Source organism: Arachis hypogaea, chromosome 6, assembly GCF_003086295.3.
Source record: "Arachis hypogaea cultivar Tifrunner chromosome 6, arahy.Tifrunner.gnm2.J5K5, whole genome shotgun sequence".
NCBI classification, from domain to species: domain Eukaryota; kingdom Viridiplantae; phylum Streptophyta; class Magnoliopsida; order Fabales; family Fabaceae; genus Arachis; species Arachis hypogaea.
In genome coordinates this window covers 5454216-5471604 of record NC_092041.1, presented here as the reverse complement: position 1 = coordinate 5471604, position 17389 = coordinate 5454216, and the positions used below count along the sequence as shown (strand labels likewise).

At 39.5% G+C, this 17389-nt stretch overlaps 2 protein-coding genes and 1 non-coding gene across 3 annotated transcripts; all 3 read left to right on the top strand.

Moving 5' to 3' along the window:
* The first annotated feature begins 11826 nt into the window (after positions 1-11826).
* On the top strand, positions 11827-13314 carry LOC112695564 (F-box protein PP2-B15). The gene is made up of 3 exons (XM_025747945.2): positions 11827-12385; positions 12480-12598; positions 12691-13314. The coding sequence occupies exons 1-3, from the start codon at positions 12104-12106 to the stop codon at positions 13154-13156; spliced, it is 867 nt and encodes a 288-aa protein (XP_025603730.1). The 5' UTR covers positions 11827-12103; the 3' UTR covers positions 13157-13314.
* Positions 13315-13644: 330 nt separating this feature from the next.
* On the top strand, positions 13645-17380 carry LOC112695565 (F-box protein PP2-B15-like). Its single transcript, XM_025747946.2, has 3 exons — positions 13645-14048; positions 16442-16560; positions 16632-17380. Exons 1-3 carry the CDS (start codon positions 13794-13796, stop codon positions 16999-17001), a joined length of 744 nt encoding a protein of 247 aa, XP_025603731.1. The 5' UTR covers positions 13645-13793; the 3' UTR covers positions 17002-17380.
* LOC112700640 (small nucleolar RNA snoR69Y) lies at positions 17211-17308 on the top strand. Its single transcript, XR_003153545.1, has one exon. It is a non-coding gene; the product is annotated as a small nucleolar RNA snoR69Y (small nucleolar RNA).
* Positions 17381-17389: the final 9 nt, after the last annotated feature.

The window sequence follows — 17389 nt, the reverse complement described above, 5'->3', positions numbered from 1 at the left end:
AAATATACTTCTCAGTTCTAAACATGTGGATGTTTAATTTTTCAATGAGACTGTCTAGTTTTATCCCGTTTCATAATCATGGTGAATGCTGCGCATTTCTTCTTCGTGTAATAGGTACGCGACTCACAACCTCCCTCGCTCGATCTTTTTTTTTCTTCAATTTGTGAGCATGTTTGAAATTAGCCAATGAATGTTTTCGGTGCGACATGAAGAAATCATAAAAATATTAATTAAAGAAACTCAATTATATTATGAATATAAAAATTAAATATAACTGTTACGGTAGGTAACCGGAGATTAATAACGCGGATGGCGTTAGGCGGCCCAAGTGTGTGATGGAGGAGGACTCCGGGTAGGTCCGCAACTCGGGAGGCTCCGTCCGACTTGTGTTCGCGTGTAAATGGGGGGTGGTACCTGCAAAGACACTCCGATGCCTAAGTTAGCAAGAGTGTAAGCAGGTCTTAGAGAGTATTGGACTTAGAGATACCTGAGGGTGTGTCAGTGTATTTATAGAGATGAGCCAATAACCACCGTTGGTGTAGTGCCATATCTTTAGGGTGGTAACCGTCCCTATTATCTTGGGGAGGTTAAGATATGGCTTTATGAGGCGGTTAGAGAGATTTTAGGGGCGGTTACTCATTTGAATGAGTATTTACCTGTCAGCTAATCTTTCATCCGACCTCTTCTGACCAAGTCGTGGTTGATACCGACTTCTTATGTGAAGGCCGGTACTTAGCTAGGCTCTAATCCTTTGGATTAGGCCTTTTAGTTGGACCTGGGCCTTTGTATTGGGCCAGGGTATGAACAGTGCCCCTACTTGAGCCCAAATTTCCTTTAAAGTTTGGGTTCAAGTATTCAACTCGGGTGCATAGTTGACTTGTTTGAAAGAACACGGATCTTGGGAACCGACGTGATTTTCGCGACTTTTGGTTTCTGACAGTTACGTCAATTCAAGCGTCGTGTCCGTTGAGGGATCATTTAGGGATTGAGGGCTTCGGTAACGGTGCAGTCTCATTAATGACTGCATCGCTTTTTACCATTATGCCCCTTAGCCTTTTTTATAAATACTTTCCCTCTCTTTCCATTTTCCGTTTCTGCAATCTTTCAAACTTTTTCCTTATCTTGTTCGTATTGCATTCTTGCGTTCGAAGACTTCTGTTCTTCTCCAACCTCCATTTTCGGATAAAGGTTAGTTTTGCTTTTTCCATGTCATGCTTTATGTTTGCATGTTTTGTTTTGCGAGTAGGTAGGTTGACCCGTAGATTCTAGTTTCGAATCTCTCTTCTTTAGTGGCCGTGTTTTTTGATTTTTTTCTTTTTTCTTTTTCCTTTTTGTAGGTTTTCTGCCACTTTCTTCTTTATATAAAATGGCTTCTGTAGACATTCTTTCTCAGTGGGTTGACGATACGGTTCTTGGGGAGGAACCGTTGGTTGACGCTGAGTTCATCACCCACCTCCGTACTCATCATAGGCTCTGTACTTCGGATGAGGACGAGCCCAAATATGAACTGATAATCCCGGGTCCTGAAGACCGGGTCTGTTTTGGGAGAGTTGATGAGGCGGCCCCTCACTTTTTCTTTATGTATGAATGCATGATCACCCGTTTGGGTGTTTTTCTTCCTTTTTTCTGACTTCGAGATATCCGTTTTGCACCACTGTAAGGTTGCCCCTACTCAACTCCACCCCAACTCCTGGGGTTTTTTGAAGATTTACCAATTTATAAGCCATGCTCTGGACTTCCCGACTTCCTTGAGAATCTTCTTTTATCTTTTCCATATGACTAAGCCCTTTAGTGGGATGAACAACAAACAACAATGGGTATCCTTCCGAGCCATTCAAGGTCGGAGGATTTTCACCCTTTTTGACGAATCTTTCCACGACTTCAAAAACTTTTTCTTCAAGGTTCAAGCTGTAGAGGGTCACCACCCCTTTTTTCTGGACGAGCATTCCTCCCCTCGCTTTCCCCTTTATTGGCTGCCGGCCACCCCTTGTGAAAAGATTGGTCTAGATGACCTAGACGAGGTGGAGGCAGCCATTGTAGGGTTTTTCCGAGAAGCATGGGGGAAGGCCCCATATTTGGATACGAGAAAAATCCTCCAGGGGACGTCGGTATTTGTTCAATCTTGCATAGGTAGCGCATGCATTTCCTATTTCCGAGTTGTATTTCACCGACTTGTATTTTACCGACTTGTAACTTAGTCGTTTCTTTTGTAGATATGGCAAAAAAGAATGCTCAGGAGGCTTACCAAAGGGTCCAGGAAGCTAAGGCCAAGTCCCGGACTAGGTCCGGGGGTGGCAAGGCGGTCGTCTCTCCTCCTCCTCCTCCTCCTCCTCCTAGAAATGTTGGTACTCCCTCTCAACCTATTATCATCTCTTCCTCCTCAAGTTTGGCTCGACCACTCCCTTCTGCCCAATTGCTCTCTGAGCCGGAGAAGAAGAAGCGCAAGACTTCAGAGTCTGGCCCTTCTTGGGAAGGTGGTATTAAGGCGGATGCTCAAGCATTCGTCCGAAAGAACATCTATCCTCTTATAAGTATGGATGATGCTTCTGTTCGGAACCACCTTACCGCTCTAGCCGAGGAGAGCTTTAGGGCGGCAGGAGTTTGTGGCAAACTTTTGGATATCTTCGAGAAGACTCCCCTCAGCTCCTTGGGGACTACCTCAAAGGTTGCGGAGCTGGAGGAGAGGCTTCTCATGTTTGAAAAACATGAGAGGGAGTTGAAGGCGGAGAGGGATAAGTTGAGGAAGGAGAGAGATGACCTTCGGGAGAAGGAGAGCCAGCTGCGAGCCCAATGTACTATGGAGGTGAATCTCAGGAAGGCAGCCCAGGAGAGTTACCAAAGCCTATTTAAAGATATGGTGGAGGTGAAGAAGGATTTGGTGAACTCTCGGAATGCTTATGCTGACTTGGAGGACTCTATCGCTAATGGCGCCGAGGAGTCTTGGAGAATTTTCCTTGAGCAGGTCAGGGTTATAGCCCCCGACTTGGATCTTTCTCCATTACATCCTGACAAAGTGGTGATTGACGGCGCCATTGTTGATCCTCCTGCTCCCGAGGTCCTTTCCGAGTCAGACCTAAAGACTCGAGGGCAGAGGATTATAGAGTCTCCTCCTCATTCTAAAGATGCTCCGAGTTCTTCAACCCTCGCTCCGACTTCCTCCTTGGCTCCTGGTGGCGTTCCTCCTGGTGGTGGTGATTCCTCTACTCCGTCCAAGAAATGACTTCTTTTATTTTTGTGGCTATATGGGGGCCCGGCCTGTGGGTCCCCCCTTTTTTAAACTCTTATTTATTCGCTGGTGGTTGTGAACAATTTTTGGCCTTTTAAGGCCGTAAACAAAATATTCCGTTCGTTGCCCTTTTTGGATAAGGGTTTTAAACAAAATAAATGCCCTTTTTGGATAAGGGTTTTCTAATCGAAGTAGGTGCCCTTTCTTTGGATAAGGGTTTAAGTTACTTTGTGCGTGTGCATGCTTTTCTGTTTTGAATATGTTTGATCTTTTTCGGAAAAACCTTTTGTTAGCTTGCATTGCTTTCTTGAGCCTTTTTCGTGCAAAGGCTTGTATGCAAACTTTAGACTTTTCAGGTTTTCATATCTCTTTTGTTATCCTTTATACTCAACTTTGCTCTAGTGAGTTTCGTGACTTAGGTTATTTTTGTGATGCGTTTTTCATCTACTCGGAACTCGGTTTTCTTGTACTCGGAGTTCTTTCGAGTTTGCGTTACTCGGATTTCCTTTCGACTTAAGAGTCGGATAGTTTCCGAGTTTAATACGATCAACTTGTATAACCTCTTTACACCGACTTGTACCTCGTCGTTTTATCCTGACGACCATGTTAGGTCGATTCATGGGATTTTCACGCTTTGTCGAGCTTAAGTCGGCGCGTTTCGTAGAAAGACTTATAAGAAATAAAGGAGGATATTTAAGAGAAATATAGTGATAAAAAAGATCTTTATTAATCGGGAAGGTACCTTTTTGCTACTAAGGGTCTTGACAGCATATTTTTCCTTAGCCTCTACTATGATGCCTCGTTAAAAACCCCTCTCCAGAAAAAACCCTTTTTTGGGAAAAAATCATGAAGCTGGGAAAAGAGTACATCAGGGAGTAGAGTTCGCTTCTAGCTGTAGTACCTTTTCATATTACATGCATGCCACGACCTTGGTAACTCAGTGCCATCCAGGTCGGTTACTTTATAATAACCTTTCCCTAACACTTCTTTGATTTTGTATGGCCCTTTCCAATTTGCGGCGAGCTTTCCATCTCCTGACTTGTTGACTCCAATGTCGTTTCTGATTAAGACCAAGTCATCTACGGCAAATGTTCTTCGAATGACTTTCTTGTTGTATCTGGTAGTCATTCTTTGCTTTAATGCCGCTTCTCTTATCTGGGCGTTCTCTCGGACTTCGGGGAGCAAGTCGAGCTCCTCTTTGTGCCCCTGTACATTTCCGACCTCATCATGGAGAATTACCCTTGGGCTTTGCTCACTGATTTCTATAGGAATCATGGCTTCTACGCCGTATACTAGTCGGAAGGGTGTTTCTCCTGTGGCGGATTGGGGGGTCGTCCTATAAGCCCACAACACTTGAGGGAGCTCTTCAGCCCAAGCTCCCTTTGCTTCCTGTAATCTCTTCTTCAAACCTGCCAGTATGACCTTGTTAGCTGCCTCGGCTTGCCCATTGGCTTGTGGGTGTTCTACCGAGGTGAATTGATGTTTGATCTTCATACTGGCTACCAGGTTTCTGAAGGTGGCGTCGGTGAATTGGGTTCCATTATCTGTGGTGATGGAATAAGGTATTCCATACCTTGTGATGATGTTTTTATAGAGGAACCTGCGACTTCTTTGAGCGGTGATAGTGGCTAATGGTTCTGCTTCTATCCACTTTGTGAAGTAATCTATTCCCACGATTAAATACTTAACTTGCCCTGGTGCTTGGGGAAAAGGACCTAACAGATCCATCCCCCATTTTGCGAAAGGCCAGGGGGAAGTTATACTAATGAGCTCTTCTGGTGGAGCCACGTGGAAATTTGCATGCATTTGGCATGGCTGACATTTTTTCACAAAGTCTGTGGCATCTTTCTGCAAGGTCGGCCAATAGAATCCTGCTCGGATCACTTTTCTGGCCAGCGACCTTGCTCCGAGATGGTTTCCGCAGATCCCGCTGTGTACTTCTTCCAACACCTCGGTGGTTCTTGAGGTCGGTACGCACTTCAGCAATGGTGTTGATATCCCTCTTCTATAAAGGATATTTCTCACCAAAGTATAATGTTGTGCTTCCTTTCGGATCTTTTTAGCCTCCTTCTCCTCTTTGGGGAGGATGTCGAATTTCAGGTATTCGACTAAGGGATTCATCCATCCGAGGTTCAGGCCGACTACTTCAAGTACCTCTCGTTCATCTTTTGATACCGAGGGCTCTTGGAGGGTTTCTTGAATCAGGCTTCTGTTGTTCCCCCCGGGTTTGGTACTTGCTAACTTGGATAGGGCGTCAGCTCTGCTATTTAGATCCCGAGTTATATGCTTGACCTCGGTTTCCGCAAAGTGCCCTAGGTGTTCCAAGGTTTTTTCCAAGTATTTCTTCATATTGGGGTCCTTTGCCTGATATTCCCCACTTATTTGGGAAGTCACCACTTGTGAGTCGCTGTAGATCGTCACCTTTGCGGCGCCAACTTCTTCTGCTAATTTTAATCCTGCAATCAAGGCTTCATATTCTGCCTGATTGTTTGAAGCCGGAAATTCAAATTTTAAGGAAACCTCTATCTGGGTTCCTTTTCCATCTACCAATATTATGCCTGCGCCGCTCCCTGTTTTGTTGGAGGATCCGTCTACATATAGTTCCCATGTAGTCGGTTTTTCCTCTTGTTCACCTGCGTATTCTGCAATGAAGTCGGCGAGGCACTGGGCTTTAATTGCAGTCCGAGTTTCGTATCTCAAATCAAACTCGGAGAGCTCTATCGCCCATTGAACCATTCTCCCTGCAACATCCGTCTTTTGAAGGATTTGCTTCATGGGCTGGTTCGTCCGAACTCTTATCGTGTGAGCCTGGAAGTAAGGTCGTAGCCTCCGTGAGGCTATCACTAAGGAGTAGGCAAACTTTTCTAGTTTGTGGTACCTTAGCTCAGGACCTTGTAGAACCTTACTGGTGAAATAGACCGGGTGTTGCCCGACCTCGTCTTCTCTGATTAGGGCTGATGAGACAGCTCTGTTTGCGACGGATAGGTATAGGACGAGGTCTTTTCCCGGTACTGGTCGGGTCAAGATAGGAGGTTGGCTTAAGAATTTTTTGAACTCTTGGAACGCCTCCTCACATTCCGGAGTCCATTCGAATTGGCATCCCTTCCTTAATAGGGAGAATAGTGGAAGGGATTTTAGTGCCGATCCTGCCAAAAATCTGGAGAGGGCTGCAAGTCGGCCATTGAGTTGTTGAACCTCTCTCAAACAAGTCGGGCTTTTCATTTCTAGGATGGCCTTGCATTTGTCGGGATTGGCCTCAATCCCTCTTTGTGTTAGCATGAACCCCAGAAATTTTCCTGCCTCTACTGCAAAGGCGCATTTTGCGGGATTTAGTCTCATCCCATGCGACCTTATAGTGTTGAAAACTTGTGAGAGGTCGGTTAAGAGGTCGACTTCTTGCTTGGTTTTTACTAACATGTCGTCGACGTATACCTCCATTAGGCTCCCTAGATGGGGAGAAAACACTTTGTTCATCAGCCTTTGGTACGTGGCTCCTGCATTCTTCAGTCCGAATGGCATGACCACATAGCAATAATTGGCTTTTGGTGTGATGAACGATGTTTTTTCCTGGTCAGGTTCATGCATCGGGATTTGATTATACCCCGAATAGGCATCCATGAACGATAGGTATTGGTACCCTGAGCTGGAGTCCACCAGGGTATCAATACTCGGTAAGGGATAAGGGTCCTTAGGACATGCCTTATTTAAGTCGGTATAGTCGACGCACATTCTCCATTTACCATTTTGCTTTTTGACTAGCACTACATTGGCTAGCCATGTTGGGTATTTGACCTCTCTGATAAAGCCGGCTTCCAGGAGCGCCTGTACTTGCTCTTCTACTATGGAGGCCCTTTCTGGGCCGAGCTTGAGTCTTCTTTGCTGTACAGGTCGGGATCCTGGGTAAACCGAGAGCCTGTGAGACATGAGCTCGGGATCAATCCCGGGCATGTCGGAAGCCTTCCAGGCGAAGAGGTCGGAATTAGCTCTTAGGAGTTCACCCAACCTTTGTTTCAGGGTTTCCCCTAGGTTGGCTCCTATGTAAGTGTTTTTCCCTTCCTCCTCTCCAACTTGTATCTCCTCGGTTTTTCCTCCCGGCTGGGGTCGTAGCTCTTCTCTGGTCCTTGCGCCACCTAATTCTATGGTGTGGACTTCTTTGCCCTTCCCTCTCAGATTTAGGCTTTCGTTATAGCACTTCCTTGCCAATTTTTGATCTCCCTTTACCGTTGCTATTCCTCCTGGAGTCGGGAATTTCATGCAAAGGTGGGGAGTTGATACCACTGCTCCAAGACGATTAAGGGTAGTCCTGCCAATTAGGGCATTGTAGGCCGACCCTTCATCGATGACTATGAAGTCTATGCTCAGAGTCCTTGATTTTTCCCCTCTTCCAAAGGTGGTGTGAAGGGGTAAAAATCCCAGTGGTTTTATTGGCGTATCCCCTAACCCATATAGGGTGTCGGGGTAAGCTTTCAATTCTTTTTCATCCAACCCTAGCTTGTCGAAGGCGGACTTGAAAAGGATGTCCGCCGAGCTTCCTTGGTCTACTAGGGTTCTGTGGAGATGGGCGTTGGCTAGGATCATGGTTATTACCACGGGATCGTCATGCCCGGGGATTACCCCTTGCCCATCTTCTTTTGTGAATGATATAGTGGGGAGGTCGGGTGTCTCATCCCCGACTTGGTAGACTCTTTTGAGATGTCTTTTGCGAGAAGATTTAGTGATTCCACCTCCCGCAAATCCTCCTGAGATCATATGGATATGTCTCTCAGGGATCTGTGGTGGTGGATCTCTTCTATCCATATCATCTCGCTTTCTTTTTCCATGGATGTCCGACCTCTCCATGAGATATCTGTCAAGCCGACCTTCTCTAGCCAGCTTTTCTATCACATTTTTGAGGTCGTAACAGTCGTTGGTGGAGTGACCATATATTTTATGGTACTCGCAGTACTCGCTGCGGCTTCCCCCTTTTTTATTCTTAATAGGTCTTGGGGGTGGCAGCCTTTCAGTGTTGCAAATCTCTCTGTATACATCCACTATAGAAGTCTTTAGAGGAGTATAAGAGTGATACTTTCTGGGCCTCTCGAGACCGGGTTCTTCCTTTTTCCTGACTTCCCTCTCTCTTTCCCTAGAGGAGGAAGTAGGTCCAGGTCGTGAACTCAAGTCTCTTAGTCTTGCATTCTCTTCCATATTGATGTACTTTTCGGCCCTTTCTTGTACATCACTTAGAGAAACGGGATGTCTTTTAGATATGGACTGTGAGAAGGGACCTTCTCTAAGTCCATTGACTAACCCCATTATTACTGCCTCTGTCGGCAGATCTTGAATCTCTAAACATGCCTTATTGAACCTTTCCATATAGGCTCGTAAAGACTCCCCGACCTCCTGTTTTATTCCCAGGAGGCTCGGTGCATGTTTTACTTTATCCTTTTGGATTGAGAACCTCATCAGGAATTTCCTTGAGAGGTCTTCGAAACTAGTGATGGATCTTGGGGGGAGGCTATCGAACCACTTCATAGCTGCTTTCGATAAAGTGGTCGGGAAAGCCTTGCATCTCGTAGCGTCGGAGGCATCGGCTAGATACATCCGACTTTTAAAGTTGCTAAGATGATGCTTGGGATCCGTAGTTCCATCATAGAGGTCCATATCAGGACTTTTGAAGTTCCTTGGAACTTTTGCCCTCATGATGTCTTCGCTGAAAGGATCTTCTCCGCCCGGGAGTTGATCTTCTCCTTCATCACGGGAGTTCTTGAGGGAGGATTCTAGCTGTAAGAGTTTCCTTTCTAACTCTTTTCGCCGTTCCATCTCCTCTTTAAGGTACCTTTCGGTTTCCTTTTGCCTCTCCCGCTCTTGTTCCAATTGCTCCAAGCGGCTATGGACCAATCTCATTAGTTCAGTTACGTGAGGTGGTCCGCCCTTTTCTGATTCACGTCCATCTGAGGAATTTACCTTCGGATTCTTTACTCCGGAGGTACCCTCTCTGTGTTGATCGTTATCTCGTTGTTGGGCTGTGTCTTCATTGTCATTTCCCATGTCCAGATTCTCTTGGTCAGAATCTGTTTCCACATGGCCCTCTTCGTGGGATCTATACGCCATCGTTGAATGATCTCTCGGGTCCCCGGCAACGGCGCCAATGTTACGGTAGGTAACCGGAGATTAATAACGCGGATGGCGTTAGGCGGCCCAAGTGTGTGATGGAGGAGGACTCCGGGTAGGTCCGCAACTCGGGAGGCTCCGTCCGACTTGTGCTCGCGTGTGAATGGGGGGTGGTACCTGCAAAGACACTCCGATGCCTAAGTTAGCAAGAGTGTAAGCAGGTCTTAGAGAGTATTGGACTTAGAGATACCTGAGGGTGTGTCAGTGTATTTATAGAGATGAGCCAATAACCACCGTTGGTGTAGTGCCATATCTTTAGGGTGGTAACCGTCCCTATTATCTTGGGGAGGTTAAGATATGGCTTTATGAGGCGGTTAGAGAGATTTTAGGGGCGGTTACTCATTTGAATGAGTATTTACCTGCCAGCTAATCTTTCATCCGACCTCTTCTGACCAAGTCGTGGTTGATACCGACTTCTTATGTGAAGGCCGGTACTTAGCTAGGCTCTAATCCTTTGGATTAGGCCTTTTAGTTGGACCTGGGCCTTTGTATTGGGCCAGGGTATGAACAATAACCATTATTAATAAATAATTTATATATTTATCTTTATACATGTTTGATAAGCTTGAAAGAATCCTTAACTATACTGCTAAAATGAGACAAATATTTCTCTCACCCCATAATTTTGTTTCACACGCACATACGAGAGAGAGAGAGAAAGAGAGAGAGAGATATTCAGCATGTCTTATCCAATTGTTTTTGACAAATTAAAGTGGTTGGATGAAATAATGTTTATCTAGAATCATTCCAATAATAACTAATTTGTAATACTCGTAATTAAAAAATATTAAGACTAAACTATTACAAGATTTCCCAAAAAATTTTAATATTGATAAAAATATCTCTAAAATATTAAATAAAAAATGTTTTAAAAATATTTAAAAACGTAAAAAGTTCAAATATCATATATTAAAAAAATTAGAGATTAAATTTTAATATATTTTTTATGAATTGCTGAAAATATCTACAAAAATAAATTAAAACATGATAGAAATCAAATATTATAATGATTTTAATTTTTGCCTACATATTCTAAATAGTTATCTAACACTTTTTACAAAAAATTATTTATATCAAATTTTACAAATTATTTATCACTTATAAAACAAAAATAGTGTTTGTTGATTATTTTTATTGTCATATTTCTAAAATTTTTAGTAGTATTTTTATCATTTTGAAATTTTAAAAGTATTTTTTTCCAACACTTAAATTATTTAATAATATTTCTTTTAAGTTTACTCACATATTAATTTCGACATGTATGTTTTGTTGATGTTTTTACCTTTCCAGTTCTTTTAGACTTTGTTTGTTTAGTAGGAAGAAAATAAAAATGAAAGGGAAAATTTTTTAAATTTATAAAAAAAATTCTTTGTTTTCCTTTATTTTGTTTTTAGTTCGTTCTAAGCAGGATAATTAGGGGGTAGAAGTGAGCTGGGCTATTTGAGAAGAATTTGGATTCTCTGAAATTTGAATTTCATTTTAGAGAGTAAAGTGTGATTTTTTATCCTTAAATAGTTTCTCTTTCATATTTATTCTTAATCCTACCTATAAAATCAATGGTGAGAGATCACACTTTACTTTCTAAAGTGAAATTCAAACTTTAGAAGATTTAAATCTATTTGACAAGAATTTGTGACTTGACTCATTTTAAATTTAGTTTGACTCGACTCGTTTTATTAAATACAATAGGCTTGACTGTCAAAAAGATAGGATAGGCTTTGATTTTTTATAGCGCCTATTAATTAAAAGAAGTCAACACATAAATTTCAAAAAAAAATTTACAAATTTGTTGGCCAACTAATCACAATATTTTTTTTATAAAAACAAATTATTCTATTAAACACAAAATAAAACTAAAAGAAATTAATAGTCAATATTAATTAAGATTTTTTTTGTTTAAAGATAAAATTTATAGATTGTTAATATGATTACAATATGTGATTAAAAATTGTATATAAATGATTTTTTTTATAAAATATGAATAAATTTTAAAATTCATTTAATGTTAATTTATATTTTTTAAGTTTATTATTATTTTTTTTGAGTTTTAATTCACGAAACATACTTTTTAAATAGGCTTGTAAATTTATTGGGTTTTAGGATTAAGTCTAAAAAAAAAACTTATAAAAAGTAATAAACCTAAATTTGAGCTGTCGATTTACAACATAAACCAAACTCGTCAAAACTAAAGTTCAACTCGACTCGACCCATCTCCACCACTAAGTGTAATACCATAATTTTAATCAATCCTCCATTTTTATTTTATTTTTTTATTTTTTTTTTTGCCTAACCAATACTGGTTCCTTAAAACCAAGATGCCAAAAGGTTGACCAATACCAGTTCCTTAAAAACAAGATGCCGATTGCCGATTACCCAAAAGAGACAAAAGTTTATTATGATGTGTACAAAACCTTATCAGGGAATTTTAGAAAAAAAAAAAAGGAAGACGAAAAGTCAGATGTGGGTATATATATAACATTTGTATAATAATTTGGAAACTAAAATTGATGTTATGAATTATTAAAAGAGATAAAAGCGAAGGAAGCGGATGGTTCGTTGAAGGCCACCATCTCTATCATTGTCTCCTTATAAATACCCCCCTCAAACGACTTGGCACTGCACTTATTACCTTGCAACTTGTATAAAACTAGCTATAAATTGAATCCAGCGCCGTTTCATTTTCAAACCTTGGAGCAACTAAAATATCTCTTCGTTATTACGAACCCCATGGCAACTTATTGCTCAAACATTGAACTCTTGCCGCAAGATTGTGTTTGTTCCATTTTATCGTACTTGTCCCCTGCCGAGGCATGCACATTCTCACTTGTCTCCCCAACCCTTCACTCCGCCGCCGACTCCGACACCGTTTGGAAGTCCTTCTTACCATCCAACTATGAAGACATTCTTTCAAGGGCTGTCAATCCCCTTCCCCTCCTCCAATTCTCTCATCATCACAAGCAACTCTTTCAAGCACTCTCCCATCCCCTCCCCCTTGACGCTGGCAACAAGGTAATTTTATTTGTTTTTCTTATTGGATCCCACTCGCAAGAGTCTTAGTTTAGTTTCTTATGTTATATGCTATTGTGTCCCCTGCTACAAGCAGATCTTCCAATTGGACAAGTCCTCCGGTAAAATTTCGTATATCTTATCTGCAACGGAGTTGTCTATAGCATGGAGCCAAGACACAAATTACTGGACCTGGACACGAACCCCTGAATCAAGGTAGAATGAAAATCGTTAATGTCTTAGCTATTATTTTCGTACAAGACATATTTGTGTGAATAACCACCTAATAACAATGATGATATATGCAGGTTCTCAATGGTGGCTGAGTTGAGAACAGTGAACTGGTTGCAAATTGAGGGGAAGATGAGAACAGGGGAGCTGACAGAGAGAACCACATACGGTGCTTATCTGATAATGAAAGTCTCGTCAAACAGAGCTTATGGGCTTGACTCTGCGCCGGCGGAGATATCGGTTGCGATCGGGGACAAAGTCGTGCAGAGAGGAAAGGCTTACTTGTGCCAGAAGGATGAGAAGAAGCGCATGATGGAGAGGCTAATGTACGGGAACCGAAGACACATGTTGGGAAACGAAGAACAAGAGAATATTCCAGTTCCATTGAAAAGAGAGGATGATGATGGGTGGATGGAGATTCAGATAGGGGAGTTCTTCACCGGAGACACTGATCAAGAGATCAACATCACTCTTATGGAGGTCGGTTACCATTTGAAGGCCGGCCTTATCGTCCAAGGCATTCATGTTAGGCCTAAACACTAGGTGGAATTCACTACATAGATCAAATTCGCGGTTTACTATCTCATTGTGTACATAGTCTGTTGACTGTTCCATTCGTTGAGTGATATTTTGTCGTCATGATGTGATGCTAGAGAATATAATACAGCAGCGCACATGGATGCATGTGGTTGTTTTCCCAAGTTTTTGGATGGTTGGACTAAGCTACCATTTTTTTTTTATAAAATGATAAATGAAAATTCAAAATTCATATAGTATAAAATAGCAGTACTAACCAACAAGCTATATCTCAAATCACATAGTCTCCTCATACTCACCTAGAAGTTGCGAGTTCGAGTCTCGTTCCTAACTTTCATTAAAAAAAAGATAGTAGTACTACTCCCTGTATAAGATGTGCTCATATTACGGCTACATGTTAACACAGACCCAAAAAGAATGTCGACATAGTAGCGTTATATATGATATAGTTGGACTTGGACCATATCCCAAGTTAAGTACTATATATATAGTATGTAGTAGAACTTGCCGTTTAATTTGTGGAGGAACTGAAGCAGCGAACACTGCCTTTTGAAAATCTTGATCTGTCTCTCCCATAATATAAACATCTGATTGCTCCGGTTTGGTAAGGGTTAACAAAAATTAAGGGGTGTTGATCTGAATAATGGAACGCGTGCCAGAGGATTGTTTTGCACACATTTTATCGTTTGCATCCCCACAAGATGCGTGTAGTTTGTGCCTGGTTTCAACGACGTTGCAGTCAATGGCTGATTCAGACTGTGTGTGGGAAAAGTTTTTGCCACTTGATTGTCAAGAAATTGTTTCAAGGATCGTGAATCCTTCATTGTCGTGCTCCTCTAATAAGAAGCACGTGTTTGTCACGTTATGTAGACCACAACTAATTGATGGCGGTAACAAGGTAATTTTTCGTCAAATCTACTCTTTCATTAGTATTTTTCATAGTAGCACCATTATTCACTATTGAAAAGAGTAATCCTAAACAATTGTACAAACTATAAGACATAATTAAGTATGTGTTGCATACATAAAATTGATGAGATCTATTTTTATCTATATATATAAATAGAGAATGAATATTGCTCTTTTATTTTGATAATATGATTTTTTTTGTTATAAATTCATACAAACACATAATAATAAAAAAAAAGGAAAAATTAAGGTGATGTTGACTTTACGTGAAGTTGATATTGAGAGCCGTTAGATGATTTGACTGATTTGACTAACTTTTTATCCAATAATTTTCAAGTATCAACTTCACGTAAAACCGACTTCACCTGAGTTTTCAAAAAAAAAAATTTATGTGATCATGTTTAAAATAAATATCATGTTCCTATAAATACAACTTGTTAGATTTATGAATAACTCTACCGATCGAGAATTTTGGGGATAACCTGCGAACTTGCTATGTGTCTCCAAATGTCTCAATCATGTTCTCGCAATGTCAAAGTCATTGATATTCAACGAGTAGTAGACAATATTCATAAAAGTTTATAACATTTAACAACTATAACTATATAAAAATATTATTTTATATTAAAATTAGTTATTATATATTTATCTATAAATAAATATGTTGTTTAATTTATTTTAATATATAATTTATATTCTAATATATATTTTATAAAGTAAATGATTTTGATCATTCTAATAACATAGTTAAAATTTATATTATTAAGGCAGTGTCACGCACACTGCTTTCACATTCAATCACTAATAACAGAAAAAAGCAGGTGATTAATTAAACGCGATGAAACCTTTCAAAACATGACTAAATTGGAAAAATGAAGTTTGATTGATGCTTTAACTTTGTCCAATTTAATGGTGTCTTGTAGGCACATTGCTGATCATTGTGAAAATAAATAAATATAAAGGAAAGCATGTAACAACCCAAATGGGGCCCTTACTGCATTCACCTTTTTATTTTAATTTTGAGTAAAGTATGTTTTTTAGTCTTTAATGTTTATGATTTTTTTAAAATACTTCTAATATTAATTGTATTTAATGTTATTTCTAATATTTTTGGTTTGTACCAAAATTATTTTTTGGATATTAATTGTATTTAAAATATTAGGAACAAAATTAAAAACATTTAGGAATAATTTTAAAATAAATCTAAAATGTTAAGAACAAAATTAAATAAATTAAAAATATAAAAATAAAATTAAATAAAATTAAACGTTATAAATATTTAAAAAAATAAATTTTAACAATAAAAATATATTTTATCCTTTCATTTTTATTTTTCACATGGATGGCATGTATGATCTCTATCCTTGGGATAATTATTTTAATTTTAACTTAGACTATACGGGAAAGACCAATGATGAATGATAGTCTTTGTGTTTTTAAATTTGTTGGTGTGCCTGTGTTTTTTAAATTTTATGATATACAGTCTGTGTTAAAAATTTGTAAAATAATTGTTCTTATTGCAAACAATGCAATTTATTATTTTTTCGGGGCACAATTTGCTAACTAATATAACTTTATAATACATTTGAAGATTGTTTACAACAATGCAAAATGTTACACTACTTACAGTTTCATAAAAGATATACTACATCAAAGTTTTTTTTTTATTAACCTAATTCTTAATGATTTGCTAATATAGAGTACACAAATATATATATATATATATATATTGTTCAAGCTACAAGAGGCTATGCTTTAATGGTTTATTATTATATGAATGAGATAGAAGCAGGCATCTTCCTCACACTCACCTTTTTCTTTTGTTGATTGGGTTGTTGTTGTTGTTGGTAACTCAAGCATTATGCTTATCTGGCAGCAGTGTCTACATGGGTCGTTGACCCCTGAAAAAGGTGGCATTTCCAACCAATATTTTGTTATCAAAGCTGACTAAAAAGTTGTTGCTTAATAATAATCTCTACACACATTAATAAATGAGATTTTGATAATGAATTTGCACAACAATGTAATATTCTATGAGCAATGTGTCAACCAACACTTGTAGTTTATATTTGTAATTCTGGTAAGTAGGACACATAATGCAAAGCGACGCAATAATTATTGTTAATTACCTCAAGGTTGCTTTAGGATCTTCAGGCGGTGGAGCAAATATGAATTTCTTAAAGACTAAATTCATATTTGCTCTATCACCTGTGGTTGCTCAAGTCAATCTTCGAAGTAAATTTTAATTTATTCTTGTAAAGAAATAAATTACTAAGTTTAAATTTTGTATTTATTAAAGTAAATTATTTAAAATTTTCTATTGTTAGCAATTTTAACTTGTATTTTCAGGACACGTGTTAGCTAATAATTTTTTTAAAACAGATATTCTGGATTGAAAAAAATTCAGGAAAAATATGCTACCAGTTGAGTGCAAGGGAGCTTTCAATTGCATGGGGAAAGTGCCCTCTATATTGGTCCTGGAAACCAGTTGAAGGCTCAAGGTTTGAGCACATATGATTTATTTATAATCCTAATTATTATCATATTTATAATTAAGCATATTAATTAATAGGTTTGAAGAAGCTGCTGAACTAAGAACGATTTGCTGGCTAGAAATGAATGGCAGCATAAGCACTGGAATGTTATCTCCCAAAACATTATACGGTGCGTATCTGAAAGTGAAAATAGCTGATCGTGCCTATGGCTTGGACTCTTTACCATCACACGTGTCTGTTGAACTTCCCAATTACAAATCACATGGAACTGTTTATATACGACGCCCCTCACACACACATGAAGAATGGTTGGAGATTGAGTTGGGGAGCTTCTATACTGGGCTGGATAAAGAGGTTGTAAAAATGGGCCTCAAGGAGGTCAAAGGCGTCCACTTGAAAGGTGGGCTTATTGTTGATGGAATTGAAATAAGGCCCAAAATGGTCTAAACAAGGCCCAAAATCCCAAAAAAGGGTGAAACAGGTTTTTCTCACACCGGCTTTCCCGTGTAACCCTAGCAGTGCTCGGTGTTTATAAATGCAGGGTGTCAATACCGTATGCCACCAAATGCAGCACTTTCATTACTTGGTTTGCTGGTTATATGATTGTTCCTGTGATTATGAGGTCAATTTTGTTCAGATTTAGCAAGTTTAATTTTGTGTATGGCAATGATGATAAATGTGAATCCCAGCTCATTATGAGGCCTTTTCCAAGGTCCGGGAATGGAATTATCCACATCTATCTGAGCTTCTATACCTACTCTTCAGCTAAGTGTTAATGTGTTATCTTTTGTTCCTTCTTATTTAATCAGATTCCTACTGGCTCCAACTCTTTGTC